Consider the following 19779-nt stretch of genomic DNA (forward strand, 5'->3'; position numbering starts at 1 on the left):
TCTGACACAGAAATATCTTTTCGAGAAAAACAAAAGGAAATAGTAATGCCATGAATTTGTGTGAACATCATTGGCGAATCTTGTCAAGTCTTACCACAGCTGTGTAGAGGAGGTTGGGTTGGATGCCCTCATTAACTGTTATGCTGTCTGTGGTCGACAGGAATTTTGGGCTGTTGTCATTGACGTCAATCACATCGACGGTGACGGTGACAGTGGTAGTGCGTGAGGGGTCTCCATGATCCGCAGCGCTGACCAACAGCACGTGGTTAGTATCGTTCTCATAATCGAGATCTCGCGATGTGGTAACCTCTCCTGAACTACTGTTAATTTGAAATGATGGAACTTGTGTCCTGTGAATGTAAAATGCCGCATTGTGTTGAAAATATACCAGGTTTATTGAACGTTCAGTGAGACAGGCAAAGACGTGTGGCACTGACACGCCGGACGGTTGCATATAACTAGAAACATATTTCTACATAAACTTCTTAATTCTATTTTTTTAACTATTCCCTGTGATTAATTTGGTATAAAATTCACAATTGTACCTTTTTGGTAGTACCAGTGAATATATTCGGAGAGGCTACATCTTTTAAGATGACTGTTTATTGTTCACAGTCAATTTCATCGTGTAATAACCAATCTAAATGGTTACGTCTAATAACACGAATATTCCTCAAATGTTCCATATATCACAACCGTGTTATTAACAAATACATATGGAGCAATGCTGTGAGACTTTAATTCAGTATTTGTATGAGTCCTTTGAAGGAATCCAACGGATAACGACTTACGCCTCCAGCAAGAGAGAGTATGTAATATCTTTGTTGGCCCCTGTGTCCGCATCCGTCGCCTGAAATAAGAGGTGAGCCAAATTGTTCACTTTTAAAATTACTTTATGTAGCTAATCCGTTAGCTAATCCGTTAGCTACATTCTTTAAAGAGAAATATAATAACGTATTGTGTGCATCATGGACAAAAGAACTGTTCGAAAGTACATATAAAAGTCTGCGTCAGTTCTTACCCTCACTAGTCCAATGTCTTGGCCTAATCCTATGTTCTCTGACACGGTGAATGTGTAGGAGACGTTGTCGAACCTTGGGCTGTTGTCGTTCACGTCACCCACTGTTATAACGACTGTAGCATCTGAACTCTTGATAAACAAACACACTTCGGTATCAGCAATATGATCCTCGGGGCGGGTATCCTTGGGGTACGGGTGGGGAATATTTGTCTGAAATTTCCTCAAAATACCAGTAGTACTTGTTCCCGAAATCCTGTTACGAATCCCCTTTCTCAATATCAGTATTAACTAGATATGCAGGCTCTCTTGTACGATATGTTTTGCTTCACAGAACACGTTATTAATATCCTGTATCACAGAAACCATGAAAACGCCTTACAATTAGTAGACAAGACACCTTGTCTATATTGCTTACCAGCTTACTAGTGTGTACCTAAAAGGTGCATTATGTATATATATACACCGTTTGTGTTATAACTGATGTTAGCTTTCAAGATTTTCCGAAACGGTCCGTGACTCTCCAGCGAACATCACATCTTGTATTAGAACGTACCTTCGTCCCGTCTGATGCTTGTACAGTGAGGTTATACAAGTCACGTGATTCTCTGTCCAGGCTTCTCACCAATGTCAGGACTCCACTTAAAACGACAAAGCATCAAGGGAGTGATTGTATCGCACAATGACATTACATAATTTTAAAAGGTTTCCGTCTATTTCATTAAAACGAATAAACACAAAGGTCGTTTGGGGGCGATCATTGTTTTTGTTGAAAACAAATAATTTTCTGTCGGAATAATGTGTTTGGGGATTCCCAAAAATCGTTCGGCCTCACATTTAGATATGAAAAAAAGACATGTCTTTAAGTGATTCCAGAAACTATATCTGCAGTCTCTGCCAGACATGACAACAAGCAGCTAGAGCACGAACCTATTTGAGTCCAGGCTGAAGGTGTTGTCATCGTCTCCGCTGATCACCGTGTAGGTCACAATGTCGCCACTGTCGCCGTCACGAGCCTGCCAAGTACAAAATTAGCCAAAACACCTTGGACATCTATTTTATGACATATTTCCCATCTTCAGCCTAAACAGTAGTGGAATTGAAAAAAGGAACAGAAATGTTTAACCCATTGTGTGGCTTGTTTTATGAGTTCTTAACACACTTAGTTTTGATATCAGTTCACACAAAGTTATTATAAATGTGTCTGAAGAAAAAACAAGCTCATATGGACTATTTTCTGGCCGTGCTGTGCCAGGAGTATCATTCCTATTACACCTGGGCAGAGATATCCAAAATAGTAGGGACAGTAAACGTAATTGATATTTCAGGTCAGAGTGAAGAATAAGGTCGACGGTCGATAGGACACAGCAAAAAACATCAGTTTTAGTAAGCTTCTTCTTGAAATTACACATTCCCAGTAATCAAACTGTCATATTCATATATATTCAGGTTCTATCACTTCACAGATCTGTTACTTAACAAAAAGTCTAAAATGAAGAAAATATAGAATGTCAATAACACTCACAATAATCTGCATGAGCAAGGAGTTTACTGATGTATCTTCAGGAACAGTGCGGTTGTACGTTGGAGAGTCAAATACGGGGGCGTACAGGTCCACGTCGTTGATGACAACAACCACGCTTGCTACAGACGTTCTGAAACACAATTTTGTGAAGGGGTTGATATTCGCAGAACACGAGGCGGAGTCAAATGAAACGTTAGCAGAAGTCAGAACACGGCATGGACACGGCTTTTGAAGTTTTGGTGTTTAGCTTAGTATATTTGGCATACCAAGCAACATCGATATACGTCGTTCAATCCATATCATGTCTTTTACACCATGTAGAACATGGACTGTCAGGTAGAAGACTAAATAGCCTTGAGCCTTCTAAAATACACGTCTTGTTTCCTGCCACACAGGTCTTGTGTCTCAGGGTTTACAGAGATAGCTATGATAATGACTCTGGTATTCAATGCGTCGATTCTACGACAACATAGAACCCTTCCCATGAAATATACAAATGTGCATATAAATACCTTCTATCTGAGGGAGGGCCCTGGTCCTCAGCCGTGATTGCTATATACACTTGTCCGACATAGTCATCACCTAGTGTATAGTTGACAGTTATCTCCCCTGTGTCTGGGTTAAGCTTGAATATGGGTGACGTTATATGCTGGATGGAATACTTAACTCTCCCATTGTTACCCGCGTCGGGATCTGAAGCATTCACCTGTAACAAAAGACCCGGCCGTTAGTTGCACTTTTCCACTTTTCATACCGGATTCCATGTTTCAAAACCCTGTGTTTAGATGTATATGCTCAAACATAAATAGTTAATTACTCCAGTATGACAATGCAGCTATGTCAGCCGTACCCAGCCCACAGTTGTGCCGATGGTGTCGTTTTTGTAGATTGAGAACCTGTAACTGGGGCTGCTAAAGGTGGGGCTGTTGTCGTTGACGTCTTCCACGGTGATGAGCAAGGTGCTGTTGCCGCTCCTGAACCTTTCGGAGGTGAAAACCTCCTCAGCATATATCTGAAGAAAATGATAAACTGATATTTATGACATGACGTACATTAAAGGTAATAATTTGATATTGGTGGTATCGAACTATCATTTATCATTTACACCTACAATCCATGGGTGTGGGAGTAGGGTGGGGGATTGTGTGAACTGAACTATAGTTTTGTTGTTTTGTTTGTTTGTTGTTGGTGTTGTTGGTGGTGGTGGTGACGGTGGTGGTGGTGGTTTATGTATGTACATCTGTGTGCCTGACATGTTCTGAAAGCTGACAGGACAGTTGTAACTTACGTCATCATTCTATCATGACTGGAACCCTGGATGACTCCCCAGATTTTCTATTTTGATGCAGTGTTATTGGGTGCTGTTGTTGTGTTTCTGTTTGGCATGGCATCGGTATTATCAATCGAATCGCATTCAAAGGGGAACAGGTGTAATGGATGTGTGAAATGTTTTTATCATTCCGGAAAGGAAAACAGTGAACCAGAAAATCGAATATGATAATTTCCATGACGTCAAATTTTTAACATCATATCATAAGGCCGACTTATTGACTCTTGACATTCTCTGTAATAAATATGCACAATCGCTGACGGAATGTTTTTAAGATCTAAAAGATTACAGAGGGATTAACGTATTCTGGCAATAGGCCTAAATCTGTTGGGGTAACTCTGTTGACAATAGTACTGTGACAGGCAACTCACGTTATGCCAGCTTACTTGAGAGCAAAGGGAAACGTGGAGCAAGGCCAAAGTTTGGTTTCCAAATCCTCGACTATTGCCATCACACAGTCACATCAAACTCACACAAAGTGTACAAATATAGGATTCGAAAAAACGATTATGATGGCAATGCAACTGACCCCTAGCAGGTACTGGTCCTGCTTCTCCCTGTCAATCGTGGCCCCGGTCCTGACTCTCACCATGCCGATGTCCCCCTCTGTGTCTATTTCAAAAGGCACTGAATTGTTGGTGAAGTAGTAGACAAAGGCGGCGTTGAAACCCTGTAATAGTATAATCTACGACATCAGTAACAATAATACTCGTATCATACTTTGCTGTGTATGTATTGCTGTTTGTATACAGGAACTGTTCATTTCTGTTTTCCAGGTGAGACATGGTCCCCAGAAACTTGCCGTCCATGGACGTGAAACGAAGAAATGTATTGGACTCGGTTAAATATAAATTTCGTATACCTACACTCTGAATCCAATTCATGAATCTAAATCCTTTGTTCTTCATCCAGTCAAACTTGCAAATAGATTCTGATTTTGTGTGTAATCCTACGGGCGTTTATCTTACAAGTGCCCATATATTCCAGACAAAGTCCCAGAAAAATGTGTCACGTTAATAAGAAAAACACATACAAAGCATTTGACATTATATCTGGGAGATAAAGGGGCGCTTACAGTGTTTTCGTTTAAATAATGGGTTCATGCACCACGATCCGGTTAAAGAGTAGTAAAACTCATTTACATGAGTGTCCATCGTGATCAATGGTCACAAATATGACTTTGGAACAAGAACCAACCAGATAGGCTATACCCAAAACAAGAAGTAACACCCTGTTAGCCAACGTTTGCAGTAATGTCGTTATTTCAGGCATAAAACCGTTCGTTATACACACATGTAGCAGCTCTCCTTGTAAAGATTTCTCAGTAATGCAGTTAATATCAAATTTAGTTAATCCATTTTATGGATCACCCTGTCCTATCCGTCACACATGAAACTGATTACATAATTTTAATTTCATCTGGACAGAACTACTACATTGCATTAATCGTTCTACGTTATGGAGTTGTTTGCGTATTACTCACGTAATCGTCATCTGTGGCGTTGACGCCAATGACGACGGTGCCGGGAAGGGAATTTTCCGTCAGAATGGCTGAATACGATGACGCCGACATCACAGGGGCGTGATCATTGACGTCTACAACAGTCACCAGCACCACAGCGTCGTCGTAACGTTCTTCTGGTCGATTGGTTTGAAACGCCTTGGTTGAACAGAAATTGTACGTAGAACGTATGGTGTTTGTGGACAGTATTGTGGTACCGTTGACCTTATGTTGATGTCGTGACCTAGGATCTGAGTGACTCTACCATGATGTTGATGGTGTAGGTGGTCTAAGTGACCCTACCTTGATGTTGATGGTGTATGTGGTCTAAGTGACCCTACCTTGATGTTGATAGTGTATGTGGTCTAAGTGACCCTACCTTGATGTTGATGGTGTATGTGGTCTAAGTGACCCTACCTTGATGTTGATGGTGTATGTGGTCTAAGTGACCCTACCTTGATGTTGATAGTGTAGGTGGTCTAAGTGACCCTACCTTGATGTTGATGGTGTATGTGGTCTAAGTGACCCTATCTTGATGTTGATGGTGTAGGTGGTCTAAGTGACCCTACCTTGATGTTGATGGTGTAGGTGTTCTAAGTGACCCTACCTTGATGTTGATGGTGTAGGTGGTCTAAGTGACCCTACCTTGATGTTGATAGTGTATGTGGTCTAAGTGACCCTACCTTGATGTTGATGGTGTAGGTGGTCTAAGTGACCCTACCTTGATGTTGATGGTGTAAGTGGTCTCTGGTTGTAGGATTCCATTGACCACCAGGCTTCCATTGTTGAGTATGGTAAACGGGCTGCCTGGCGATGCTGTGAAAAACTGCATAGAGTTATTTCGGTTTAACGCCACTTCAACAGTAGGTCCCAACTGTATGCAGCGTTTCTAGTGGCCTACCCGGGCAAGAATAAGTCGTAAAACACATATATGTGAATGTTTTGCATTCGTATATTGACGGGTCACTTTTGTATGAGTCCTGTAACACTTACGTCTTAGACATTGAGGGGATATCGTCCATGCTGTTCCTGAAGTTCATTTACGTGTTTGGATACACAATTAATCACATACGTATTTCCTGTGAATTTGCACCTGCTGGCGTACGGTGCGAAAATGCTGATAGTATTAGTCCAGGGCTTCCCTTCACAAACCTCTAAGTTGGTCGTAAGTCACTAAGGTAACCATACAGTTAAAGAATGGACTTAAGTTTAACCTAGTATATGGTATTTCGTGAAAGGAGACCCAGGCCGACGTTAAAGTTATTCCCTCTATCAACCCCTGGTTTCTTTAGTCGGGATTAGATTATTCACAAGCTGATGTCACATAGATTGAACATGGCGCAGACCCGTGTTGCTAAAAATGTCCAAAGAAACAAGCCTTAACCGGATACCTTGCAGTATCCACAACAGCATGAAGCTGAACTTACCGTCGGTGATGTTGTACTTTACAGCTGCAGACAGTCCTGTGTCCTCGTCTTTTGCTCGTATACCAGCGTCCAGAACAAAGTCTTTGTAGTTCTATAACAGTACAAAACTGACGTAGTGGGTGAGTGTGTGTGTGTGTGTGTGTGTGTGTGTGTGTGTGTGTGTGTGTGCGTGTTTCTGTTGAAAGTTATTTTGTCATGTCATCGCATACCAGTTGCGTATGCCGATGCTCATGACGTTGATTACTGGTTTGTCTGGTCAAGACCTACGTCATATAGCTGGATAATGGCAGAGTCCGGCGTTAAACAACAAACCAGCCAGTTTGTCTTGAACTTTAAGCAGAGGTATAGTGATTACAGTCAGTTCAGCCACGACACAACATACGAATACTGCAAAGTACAAGGTCATGTGCAGCCTGACCTCACGTCTCGGGAGCCAGTCAACTATTGCTTCACACGAACACATTAAGGTTCTATGATGCGACCCTCATATTTCCCCGTCATATCACTCACATGCTGAAATCATTTCTGGTGTTGGATTCTGGTGAGGATACGAGCATGTTGCGACCTACCCCTTCATTGATCGTTGCATTATACAGCGGGTGTTCGAATTTCGGGTTAAGGTCATCTCCATCCAGAACATTTATAATCAGCAGTGCGGTACTATTGCGTCCATTTTGTATATTTTCCTGAAACATAACGCAGGGTCAGCTGAATTAGACAACCATTCAACAAAATAATAAAATATTGACTCAGAGGATAACTGGGATCTGGGACACAGGGGATCTTTCCTACAACAGCGTCCTAGAAAATGGAGTTAACACTTCCTTATCAGACTGTAACGCGGCGGGTCGCTAGGGATCCTCATATCGCAATGAAGCAAGATAAGGGAATAATGACCTATTCATGTTAATAACACGATACAGAAGTGTGTTATCCATAAATGTTGGTTCTTACTTTGGCTGTTATCGTGACGTTGTATTGCTTGGCCGTAAAGTCGAAGTCAAGTCGTCGTAGCGTAATGAGTGTCGACCCATAGGTGTTCAGTCCAAACAGCGCGGGGTTCTGAAGTATTCAAATATTTAAGTACGTAATATGAGACTGAAATAACAACGCACATGATTAGCTGTTTCAGAATTTAGCGTTTCCTGGAGACAACACAATCTGGAGCTATGCACAGGTGATATACTGAAGGAAAGAAATAAAAGATCATGGGAAAATTCAAGCGTTACTTAATATTTTTCCAGTTTTCATCACCCCAGCGCTATTCAAAGTTGAGGATGAAAATTGGAAAATATCAAAGGAAAGCTTATATTTCAGTGTGATCCTTTATTTGATTATCTCAGCATATGTAACAGTTGTGGTCAGAGTATCGTTGTATTGCCATAATGTTAATACTTCAGGGGTTGTCTCACCACGAACAGAAGAACAGAAATTGTAGACCTTGGTGCGAGCTTCTCAACACATTTGCCATTGTGTGACTGAGGTTAGCGAAATTAAAATACATGGGCTATCATTTCTACTGGTCCATACGATATATCGGGTAAAGTATTATAAACTGAAAGCCAAAAGAAATGTTACACCGCTTCATATGTAAATAATTTCCTTATCATTTGAAGTTGAAGAACCGATTTGTGTGTGCTATATAGAATGTTCATTTCACAAGAAGAGTAAGTAACGCTGTTTTTGTATGACGCTCGTGGACAGTGTTAAACCCATGTGTTTAAGAGTGGTATCAATCGTTCAGTTTCCGATCAATCACAGAAAACGAAAGAGACATTGAAAAAGGCAGAATTTAATTAAATAATCTTAGATTAGTATCTGGTGTGTCCTCCACTGGCATTCAAACATTCCTGAACTCGACGTCTCACAAAATACGTCAAACGTCGGATGAAAGCAGCTGGAATCTGTCTCCACTCGTCCGTCAGAGCAGCACTAAGTTATTGACGTGTATGTGGCTGTTGCTGACGTAACCAGATCCGACGATCGAGGTAATCCCAGAGGTGTTTGATGGGGTTCATATAGGGTGATCTCGCTGGCCATGGCAAAACGTGAACGTTGTTGACATTGAGGAAGTGCAACGCCCATCTGGCTACATGGGGTCGAGCTTTATCCTGTTGGAAGAGGGTGTTAGGATTCTGCTGGGTGAACGGGGGGATCTCTGCCTGTAGAACCTGGTACCTCTGTGTGGTGAGATTGCCGTCGATCACAACGAGGTTTGTTTTCCAGTCGCCACGTATACCGACCCAGACCATAACGCTGTCTTCTCCAAAGGGTACAACTTCCTGTACGCAACATCGTGCCTCTCTTTCACCCTGGCGGCGATAAACTCGTCTTCTCCCGTCCGCTTGGTGTAGCTGGAACCGGCTTTCATCAGAAAAAAGCACCCTCTACCAATTTCTGTTCTGCCAACGTCTGACATTCCTGGCCCACGCAACCCTGTTTTGACGATGTTGTCGTGTAAGACGTACTCCTTGCAGCGGTCGGTATGGCCTCAGTCCGTATTGTAGGAGGCGTCTTCTCACTGTTTGGGGACTTATTCGGCGTCCAAGATCTGTATTTGCCGTCACAGTGGCCTTTTGAAAACGGTTTCCCGGGTGCAGCTGACGGAGGTAGCGGTCTTAATGAGGCGTTGTAACTGGCGGCCACCCACTTCTGGGTCTGTCTCTTGTTGTTCCTGCGTTCTGCAAGCCTTGTCGAAGCCTTAGAATGGTGAGGCGATGACATCCATATGCAGCAGTCACTTCCCCATCAGTCGACTCAGTGTGCAGCATTCTGATAGCTCTTTCAGTCTCTTCAGGACTTAACCTCGACATTGCATTGAGTACAGTGTGTGTTGTGATACATCTAGGAGCCTTATATACCCGTTTCCAATACATTTCAAGTGCACTTCATGCAAGATGAAGTTACAGTGGGTGCGTTTTGGCGTTATGTTTCTTCATAAGAGAACAGAAACATGCAATTGTTTTTGCATTAAAGGGAAAATTAAGGTCTTTTTCGTTTGAGGAGTATTCCTGAAACTTTCGAAAGTCATGTTAATCCAAAATTTCAACCTAACATCGTTTTAATGTGTTCTAAAGAGAAACAAATCCAATTTCAACATTTACTCCTTTTTCACGATGAATAGTCATTTTTCCACATCCGAACCCCAACTTTACCGTTCTTTTTGAGTTACGTGTGCATTACCATCACAAACAATATCATTTGGACTCATTTAAAACTTTTTGTAACTCCTTCAGTGTGGATTTTTACTTGATCGAAAATAGGACAATGGACCTATCTGAAAACAGATGGCCATATGCAAATTATCATTGACTACCTTGGTCTGATGTTTTCACTCAAAAGAGTTACATAAATGATTGTCAAAACAAGCAACACCAAAATCTTCTCTCATAATATTTTTTCATAATATATTTATGATAAGAGGTGTAACATTTCTTTTGGCGTTCAGTTTACATTGATTATACACAACGTTCAAGGTCGCACGCTCGTTCTCAGGTACATAGTGCAATTTGAATCATAAACAACTGCATGTAGAGCCCGGAACCCGGAACCGATTCAAAACAATGAATGACATATATATAGAGAACAAATTAATAGTTTTATTACTCGGCCCTGATTATCCCCAGAAACAAGTTGCCTTGAAGGAAAAGCAAACTATAGCTGTAAAAAGTCTTTGAATGGTTCGCTGACAAACTAGTGAAACTCCGTCAGTGCGGACACCCTGCTATCCGAGTGACAGCCTGTTTACACAAAGGCCCGGCTTGCATGCCTTCTTACACAATGGTCCATAACTCCATTTATTGTTCATCACGCTGAACATGTGTTAACACGGTCAAAGAGAATATGATAGTAATACTAGTTAGCGAACTTCGGCGGTTTTGCTAAGTTCTCACTTGATTGTGTGACAGCGAGTAGTAAATGCGTTGTCCTGACACATCGGGGTCGGAAGCAAGCCCTGTTAAGGTGAAAACTGTTGTGTTTGGCAGTGTCATCTGAAACAACATTTGTCAGACATTACACAGGGACACACATTCTTGCTACACAATCCACAGTGTAGTATATTTCATTACATTAAATTACCAAAGGTTGCAACCCAAATGAAGCAGAAATTACGTGATGTATATACCAGTATTTTAGTCATATCCGGATTGCCTCTTAACATAGATACGCGTGTACGATGGGATACCTTCATTTCGCAGCACGCTACCACAAGATCACAAGACGTGAAACAGCCATCATCACAAAGAAAGTAACTCGATATTACCTCGCTGACATTAACCGTATAGATGTTCTGTCCAAACTCTGGAGGAAATTCATTGACATCTTCCACAAACACTGTAAAATCTTTGATTAAACCCTATATAAAAAAAAGAACAACATCGATCAGAAACCAAGCTATGTAATTATGTTAACTTTCATAAATGCCGGATAAAACCTGTTTTTCTTTCTTTTCTTTCTTTTTTTTCTTTTTTTTTTTTTTTTTTTTTTGAGTTGGGGTATGTGTGTGTTTATTTATTATTTTTTTTTGCTATTTGAACGAGCGAATAGTTACTTGGCAAGCGAAAGCGGGATCTCGTTAAATACAATTATGTGTTTTATCATCCAAAATAAGCTTGAGTGAGATCATATGATACTCCTAGGAGATGTCGTTTTTGTCAGTAGATTTTGTACAATGCATATGCCCTGCCAAAGATATGGCGTCATAAAGTTGATGACGTCAGAATGCTATGACATCGCTGCACTGAAAGTATGATGGTAGTACAGCGGTCAGATATGTACATTTTTCATTGAAAACTAATGAAGAATGATTTTGGATGGTTAATACAGGTTCACCCTACAGAAGCTCACCCACGTGTCTACTGATATCAGTTACATCAACACTCTTTGATAAAGGTAAAAATATCCACGGCAAGTCTCGGATATTTATAACTTTATCAACTCATGTTGATATGATTGATATCAAAAGACACTTGGGTGAGCTTCTGTATATCCATAACACACGTGTGACGTAGGGATTTGGTATCTAATCACCCGTCTTCACTCTGGGAATAATAAAACGGTTTTAAATTAAAGACAGTAAAACAATGTGATTAAGACACGTAGATATAACAAATATTAACGAAGTACTGTCAAACTCATAGCCGAAAAGAGAACACTTACTCTTGGTGCAAGGGGTCCTACACATCTGAGATCTCCACTGATTTGGCTGACCTAAAACAAGACTTTCTCTGTCATTTGAATTCTAAATAAATGAAATTTCGAAAACTTCAAGAATAGCTGCAATGGTTAAGTTTAAAACTAGTTGGTGAACTCGTAACATTTTTCATCTTCAGTGAATGGTTGACAGGAAAACATTGTCCGACGAATCCATTTATCAGGTTCACTACACATTTCTAATATCTCATCTCATCTACAACCAGTTACCCATAACTCTGATTATCAGTCATCTATAACTACCAACTACAGTATCTACACCCAGTTATCCATAACTTTAATTATCAATTTTCTATAACATACACTTTCTGCATCCACTGACCCATTAAAGTTTACACATACTCTAGGGGTACAAATATACTACCGACAGAAAATAAGGGAACCAAGAAATTGAATGTAGATGACTTTGACTGTGACAGGGTCTGTTATCGTGGCGTATCTCCCAAATGCAACAACCAATGACAATGGAATTTCGCATAATGCATAATGTACTACACGTGCATACAGAAGTTAACTCCTGTAAATGTACTGGAGAAGTTGCACTCACTAATGCAATAGACATTGACACTTACTGACAGAAATGCCTCCGATGCAGTATCTCGGTGAAACAACAAAATGGAGAATTGTGGGGATGATCGAGGGGGGGGGGGGGGGGGGGGGACATCTTTATGTGAAGTTGCCCGGCAGATGGGTAAATCAAAATGGGTGTAATTTCACGCCTGTGGGATAAGTACCGTCAAACGGGTGGGGTTGCAACGAGACCTGGGTGTGGTAGACCAAAATCAACGACGCCACGACAGGATCGTCTCATTAGGTTAATTGCTCTACGCGATAGGTTTAAATCGGCCCCTGCCATCAATAGAGAATTCCGCACAGTCACTGGGAGACGTATTTCAACCTCAACCCTTAAAAACCGACTCTATCAAGCTCGTCTGAAAGCAAGACGGCCTTTTAAGGGTGTCACCCTTTCAGCTCACCATAAGCGCCAAAGATTGGCATGGGCTAGGCAGCATCAGGGACGGGCTATGCGCCACTGGCGTTACACCATGCTCTCTGATGAGTCAAGGTTTTGCCTACGATTCACAGATGGCAGAAAACGTTGTTGGCGTCGGAGCGGGGAGCGATATGCCAGAGCAGCAATTCTTGACCATGATCGATATTGAGGTGGTAGTGTCACGGTGTGGGGTGGGATTACACATGACAGACGATTAGATTTGGTCATCATTAACGGAGCCATGACTGATCAGCGATACGTTGACCAAATATTGCATCCTGTTGTGGCTCCATTGGCTAGAGTTATCGGCCGAAATCTTGTATTCCAAGATGATAATGCCAGACCACATCGGGCCCGAATTGTCTCCGCTTATCTCCGACAAGAAGGTATCCAGACATTGGACTGGCCCTCTAAGTCCCCAGACCTGTCCCCAATTGAACATCTCTGGGACGTTCTTGGTCGAAGGGTGTACGCCAGGGACCCAGGACCCGCCAACCTGGCCCAACTTGGTGCAGCTCCCCAAGAGGAATGGCGGGCAATACCACGGGCAACCATCCGGAAATTGATTAACAGCATGCCATCAAGGTGTCGTGAATGTGTTGCCCAACATGGTGGACACACCAGATATTGAATTTGACGCCTAAAATTGATATTGATTTAGTGGATTTAGTTCATTAGTTCCCTTATTTCTCGTCGGTAGTATGCATAAATCATTTCCTGTCACCTGCTTTGCTTATTTTCCGAGACAACTTATTTTCATAGACAATCCTCTCAAAATCGCTTGTTGTCATAAAGGTTATAAATCGTTCTTGTAGTTCTGTTACAAGCCGTGTCACGCAGAATCTTTTTGGTCATGATTCAAAACGAGTAGGAAGTAGTTTCGACCTTTTAACTTGATGAAAACAAACCATAATCTGATTCTCAAACTGACTTTAGACCGTGACAGCACGAACTTAAAATATGGCAGCGCCCTGTCGCGAACATCCGCCAGTCAGAGAATAAATATTTTTGTTTTCACCGAGTTGCAACATCTTAACTACTTTCTACTGGTAGTAAAATATGTAATTGATTGATGGACAATGGGATTTTGAATGACATTGCTTATAACATAACAATTTCACTCTTGGACTGACTGACTCAATCACTCACTGAGTTTGCTTTTATGCCGCTTTTAGCAATATTCCAGCAACATCACGGCAGTGAACACTAGAAATGGGCTTCATATATTGTACCCATGTGGGGATTCGAACCCAGGTCTTCGTCGTGACGAGCAGACGCTATAACCACAAAGCTACCCCACCACCCTTTAACTCCTGGAAACGAGGTGGGTGTGGGTCACTTCGACCACAATATACTTCGCTTCCGAGGAAGAAATCGTTATGTTACAAGTGTGTCATGCAAAATCCCTTTGGTCATCAATCATTTACTACAGCTAGCAAGTAGTTTTGAATTTCTGGCTTGGAAGCGAGGTAGGTGTCGAACCACCCGATTTAATACGTACAGGCTTCCACAACGCTCGCTTCGCATTTCTCACTAACAAACAACATATTCAGGGGCTGATACAGGTTTTGGGAAAAGGGTGGTCTACACTATTTAGAAAGGGTGGTAGGGGGCACACTTCATGGTCATATAACAAAATTTCTGGACAAAAGGGGTTGGGTAGGGGTGCGCACCCCTCACACACACACACACACACACGAACTGAGGGGTCCGGTGGAAATCTGTTCATGCTGGCACCATCACCCGACACCTGGGAGCATTTGACGTCAACACGAGGATTCGGCATGTTTTGTTGAAATCAGCAAATTGACGAGCTTGTTACTCATTTTATATGCAACTAACTGAAAATACTTCCTCACACTCTCATGACGTCACTGCAAGGCTCTGGCAACTTACGTGCCCTGCTTGTGGTTTCATTGGCGGGCGAGAGTGGAGCAAACGACTTTTGGCAACTTTTAATCGCCACGTATTAATTAACCACAAGTTATTTAAAGACTGAATTTGGTGTTTCGTATGAGACTAATTTCAATTACCTCTTACCGTCAATCTGCTATAACTCAGTTTCTGCAGTTAATGACCAATTAAATCTTATCGTGATCAATCCGTTATAACTCACAGTTTCTGCATTCAGTGACAAATTAACTATTATCGCCAATCTGCTAAAACTTACAGTTTCTGCATCCAGTGAGCCATTAACTCTGACGATCCATCTGACGTTTCCAGCTTCGGGACTCCTCTCAAGTATGATGTGATTGGGTGGCGTTGTAGTGAGTGTCATTTGACGATTGCTTGGAAGGGTTATATTTAGATACACTTTATTCGCTGAAAAATGATTGAAAGCTGTGAAAGAAGTGACAGCTTACGTTACAAACACATTAGCATGGATCTGATCAAAGATTGTTTCATGCAAAAGCTGACCTCCACTGGCTATATAGCTGGCGTGGGATCAACGATATATCCTTGCAATATTGCAAAGAAGTCTGTTGCAGCAGCATCGGTTAACATAAGAATTAAATGACATCACTAATCCTTTCACCGCAGAATGTATGAACGGTACACAAAATACGGTATTAGAGTTATCTTTTAGGCCAATAATGCAATCCAATAAATCCTCGCCAGATCTATTTTAAGTCAGTCAGGAATAATATTTGTTCGGGTTATGAGAAGTTAATCGCAAAAGCAATTGCTAGGAAAGACAACGAAATACCATAAAATATATACCGCATATATTTGAAACCCGGAGGGTACCGGGTTTATTTGACATTGACTTGTTACAGTATGGAATAGGCAGTAGCCAGGCCAGGTGAGAACTATGTCACTTACTTGAACTCTCTTCGACTTCATGGTAGAATGGACTCATCTCAGAGTCAAGCTGTACACAGTCTATAATGAAAGGCGTTTTTGAATATCGTTAAATTCAGTCCAACTATGAAATGTGAACAGATGAAGCAATATGTTAATTATATATTTAACAGGCAGATAACCAAGTTAGTCACAATATAATCCCCATTCACACGTACAAATATCATTGTGTTTAATGCATGCGAGTATTGCCACTGTTTACTCACAATTAAAAACACACATTTCAACACAAGCACACCGCGTTGATGAGTCGAGTCAACGACGTTTTAACATTACTTAACGGCCAGATTATCCACCCTGTATGTTGCCAGACAGTATACGGCGACTATAATATTTACTGCGCTACATAAGACGTTGATATACCTGAAGCAGCATAGTGATGGGGAAGCAGAAGAAAGACGAGAATCCCAAGCAGTGCTTGTGGTGACATACTGCAGCCCGTTGCAAGGTCTTAGTTGCTTAGATACCTAGAGTATTCAGATAAAGTGGAACCATTAGGACAAAACATGCATCCATGAAATATTCACACAGCACTTCAACGTAGATGATAAACTGTCTTAAGGATTGAATAATGCCAGGGTGGTCACCAAACCAGAACGGCTACCCATATGAGATCATGTAGAGAATCTCCATCACAAATACGCTCTTGTCCAGATAAGAGATAATATCAGACTAATAAGATACATATGAAATAGGTTAAAAACGACCATTTCTGTGACAGAGCACGCTTGCAAACTGAGCCTAGGGTATTTATCTCAATAGAATGGTGATATGAACACAGGTTAATAGAGCATGGCAACGAAGAAGCATGGAGACTTTGTGAAATATTCATCGACCATAGATCAGTGTCATTTTGGTGGAATATGACTCAAGAATAGATAATCCGATTTTCCAGGTCCCAGTGGGCTATTGTACAGATTCCAAGCTGTCATTTACAGAAAGATTCTATTGAATTTGAATTGTCATTGTTGACAAACCTTAGTCCTGATGACGTTTTCAATTTGTGACTTGAAGCCACACATGAAGTGCTATTAACAGTGCGTGAAACCGCTGGTACCCACCCACCAGCCATAGGGCTCACCAAAGGGCTGCCAAGGCACATGCGCAGCTAACGTAAATATCAGGATCTTATTGATCCTGAGTAATAATACTATTTCAACAAACCCCGATGTACGTGACAATAACCCCAAGCAAGGTATATCAGTAATATAACATTGCTGCGTAAAGGAGCAGCTATATCTACATTGTCGAAGATACACTTGACAATGCCACAAATTGCCTAAACATCAGTTTCACAGTCTACTTCCCCTAAAAGCATCCTTCAATGGTGTCCGTTCTATATGCGCAGTGCGTCTATTAGATGAAGGCTAGTGCCGTTAAGTGTGGCATGCGTTATTATGTGTCCGTTCTGTGATCAGTAAAGTGACAACAGCAGAGTGTGGGAACTTAAGTCCGGGTTCCGGTTCAACCTGTTCTCACAGACACCACCATGACGCATTAAAATATTAATGGCTTTTTAATTCAAACATAGATCTATCACCACGGCCGGTAACAATACGGGTGATACTTTCGTATTGAGTTACAAAATCATACAGCAAATCTGGACATATTCCTTACATCTATTAATCTTTCTAGGGACACGGCTCTATAGTATGTAAGTCTGTTTGATCACTAATAGGGAATATACGTCTTAGTAGTATTTCTACTGTTGGTATCGGCTTGTGGTTTGTATTAAGCCACGATACTGTGCGATAGTAACAGCAGCGACTTCTACTATCCGGGGACATTGGGACCAACCATTTTCGTCACATGCAAAAAGCATTTAGGAACCTGTCCGTAACAGAAATGTCGAGGTGTGAAGAATACTCCCGAGCACGCGAGATCCCAGTGTATCCAGACACTAATTCAACTGAATCCAAATGGGTCTATTAACACTGACAAGTGTGTAAACATCATCCCTATCAGCCTAACAATTACCCATACATGTTTCAACTCTGTGTGTACAGTCTGTTCATTTCGCAATACATGGTAAATTCTACACATAGATGAAATCTGTTTTTAGTAGTTTGTTTAATTACGCTGCACATCGTTGTTATCGATAACAAATCTCAGTAATGATAAATTGATACATGTCATAAATACTGCGTCACGTGGTTGCCGCGCGTGATTTCATAGAAGTAGAGATTAACAGTATCTTTGTCAACAGTGGTATTGACTGTGAAGCTACATTATGTACAGAGCTATGATCGTAACGAATTTCATAGCACTGTGTGTGATGACTGGTACTTTGTAATTATAATTGGTTAAAATAAATCAATGTTTTTGTTAGCAGCAGTCTGATTATTATAGCTGCTAAAGTGTCAGCAATACAAAGTATCACACTTGTAAATTCACAATTTACTCTGATCATTACTCTTTTCAGCGAATGTGTAACAGACATGTACTTTGAAACCTCAAGTGCCAAGATCTGTTGTAAGATACTAGTACTCCTTGATACGAAGCTGTAGAAAAGAAACAGTTAGTGAGTGAATTTAGTTTTACGCCGCACCCAGAAAAGAAACCGGATGATATCAATATAAAAAAGATCACCGTCGAATACCCATTTCTTGTTTCTTGCATGCTGACCAGCGTCAAACAAGACAGTATATTCACTTTTGTCCGGGAGCGTATGTTCAACAGGGACTTACTTTTGAGTAAATACTGGCATAGTTGGAACAGTGTAAACGGCGACTGCGACGATAATTATGATAATATCGGGGCCGATTTTCTGTCAACTTTATTATAACTATTTGCCATCTAATCATGATCCTTACTGTGATATAGTCGTTACTGTGATATATAGTGTTGTATACACCATCATGGAATGGAAAGTAAAGGTAGCCTACCTCTGATGTACTACGTCTTCAATATCCTGTTCTACCCAATGAATCCATTCAATGTTTATTGTCAGGTTTACAAATTTTCTGTTAAGCAGTACTTAAATGCTAAGTAGAATTGACACATATTGCAATCAGCAATGATATACATTGACAAATGCCAACACTGGGACACTGAATATGACAATGAAAAGGACAGTGAACAATAATGCTCTCTCTCTCTCTCTCTCTCTCTCTCTCTCTCTCTCTCTCTCTCTCTCTCTCTCTCTCTCTCTCTCTCTCTCTCTCTCTCTCTCTCTCTCTCTCTCTCTCTCTCTCTCTCTCTCAAAATTCACTTAATGTGTTTGTGAGTACTAACTTTTCAGTTCAGGGTTTGTCCACTTACCTTTCACTTAGTTTTGACTACCTGCTGGTCAGTCACGCATAGAAGACAAATAAATTCCTCTATAACCACATACAACATACAGCATCCAAGGGGAGTACTTCAGTCAAGGCGTAATCCAGCACAGCATCTAAGTAGATGACAGGACCTGCGTTAGTTACGAGCACAAAATACAGCTTAGCGTGTATTTTCCCTATCCGTCATACGGTTATTCGTACATAAATAACGACATTGACAAAACTGAGACCTCTTAACAGGGTGTGACGCCTTTCGAAGTAGCAACAGACCTGACATACAATATGGGCAGAGTATACGCGTTGTCATTGATAGTTACTGATGGCTGTGAGCAGGTATCCCGGTCAAAGGCCGAGCGATAACACCTTGCGGAATTCGTGAAATATCTGGCCAGCTTGCATGAGAGTAATACGTTTTTGAACAAGCATCAAGTCAGAGCGCATTCACAAAGTTCAAAACTGTTCACTTTCACGTGATGTAGGCGCGATATTGATTGAAGTGTGTCATTGTTGATAGTTAAAGAGACACTTATTTCCTTTCTCCAATGAAATTGTAATCACGTTGGTAGATTTAAACCAGAAATCATATCCATATTTCCTCCTGTGAAACGAGCATGGCGTCCTTTCAAGAAGGAG

At 41.2% G+C, this 19779-nt stretch overlaps 1 protein-coding gene across 1 annotated transcript in view; it reads right to left on the reverse strand.

Moving 5' to 3' along the window:
• The window catches only part of LOC137284229 (protocadherin Fat 4-like), a 52497-nt gene extending 33063 nt beyond the window's left edge, over window positions 1-19434 (reverse strand). Inside the window, exons 1-21 of the mRNA XM_067815961.1 lie at window positions 19133-19434; window positions 16235-16338; window positions 15833-15892; window positions 15180-15331; window positions 11962-12012; window positions 11066-11158; window positions 10695-10793; window positions 7756-7863; window positions 7371-7487; window positions 6802-6892; window positions 6096-6190; window positions 5357-5533; window positions 4403-4543; window positions 3394-3555; window positions 3056-3249; window positions 2544-2673; window positions 1949-2034; window positions 1575-1659; window positions 1022-1150; window positions 792-850; window positions 95-350 (exon numbers count right to left, since the gene is read on the reverse strand). Coding sequence (XP_067672062.1) covers window positions 95-350; window positions 792-850; window positions 1022-1150; window positions 1575-1659; window positions 1949-2034; window positions 2544-2673; window positions 3056-3249; window positions 3394-3555; window positions 4403-4543; window positions 5357-5533; window positions 6096-6190; window positions 6802-6892; window positions 7371-7487; window positions 7756-7863; window positions 10695-10793; window positions 11066-11158; window positions 11962-12012; window positions 15180-15331; window positions 15833-15892; window positions 16235-16301 — 2352 coding nt within the window. The 5' untranslated portion in view covers window positions 16302-16338; window positions 19133-19434. The remainder of the gene's footprint in view (window positions 1-94; window positions 351-791; window positions 851-1021; window positions 1151-1574; window positions 1660-1948; window positions 2035-2543; window positions 2674-3055; window positions 3250-3393; window positions 3556-4402; window positions 4544-5356; window positions 5534-6095; window positions 6191-6801; window positions 6893-7370; window positions 7488-7755; window positions 7864-10694; window positions 10794-11065; window positions 11159-11961; window positions 12013-15179; window positions 15332-15832; window positions 15893-16234; window positions 16339-19132) is intronic.
• Window positions 19435-19779: the final 345 nt, after the last annotated feature.

This window comes from Haliotis asinina, chromosome 5 (assembly GCF_037392515.1).
Source record: "Haliotis asinina isolate JCU_RB_2024 chromosome 5, JCU_Hal_asi_v2, whole genome shotgun sequence".
NCBI lineage: Eukaryota > Metazoa > Mollusca > Gastropoda > Lepetellida > Haliotidae > Haliotis > Haliotis asinina.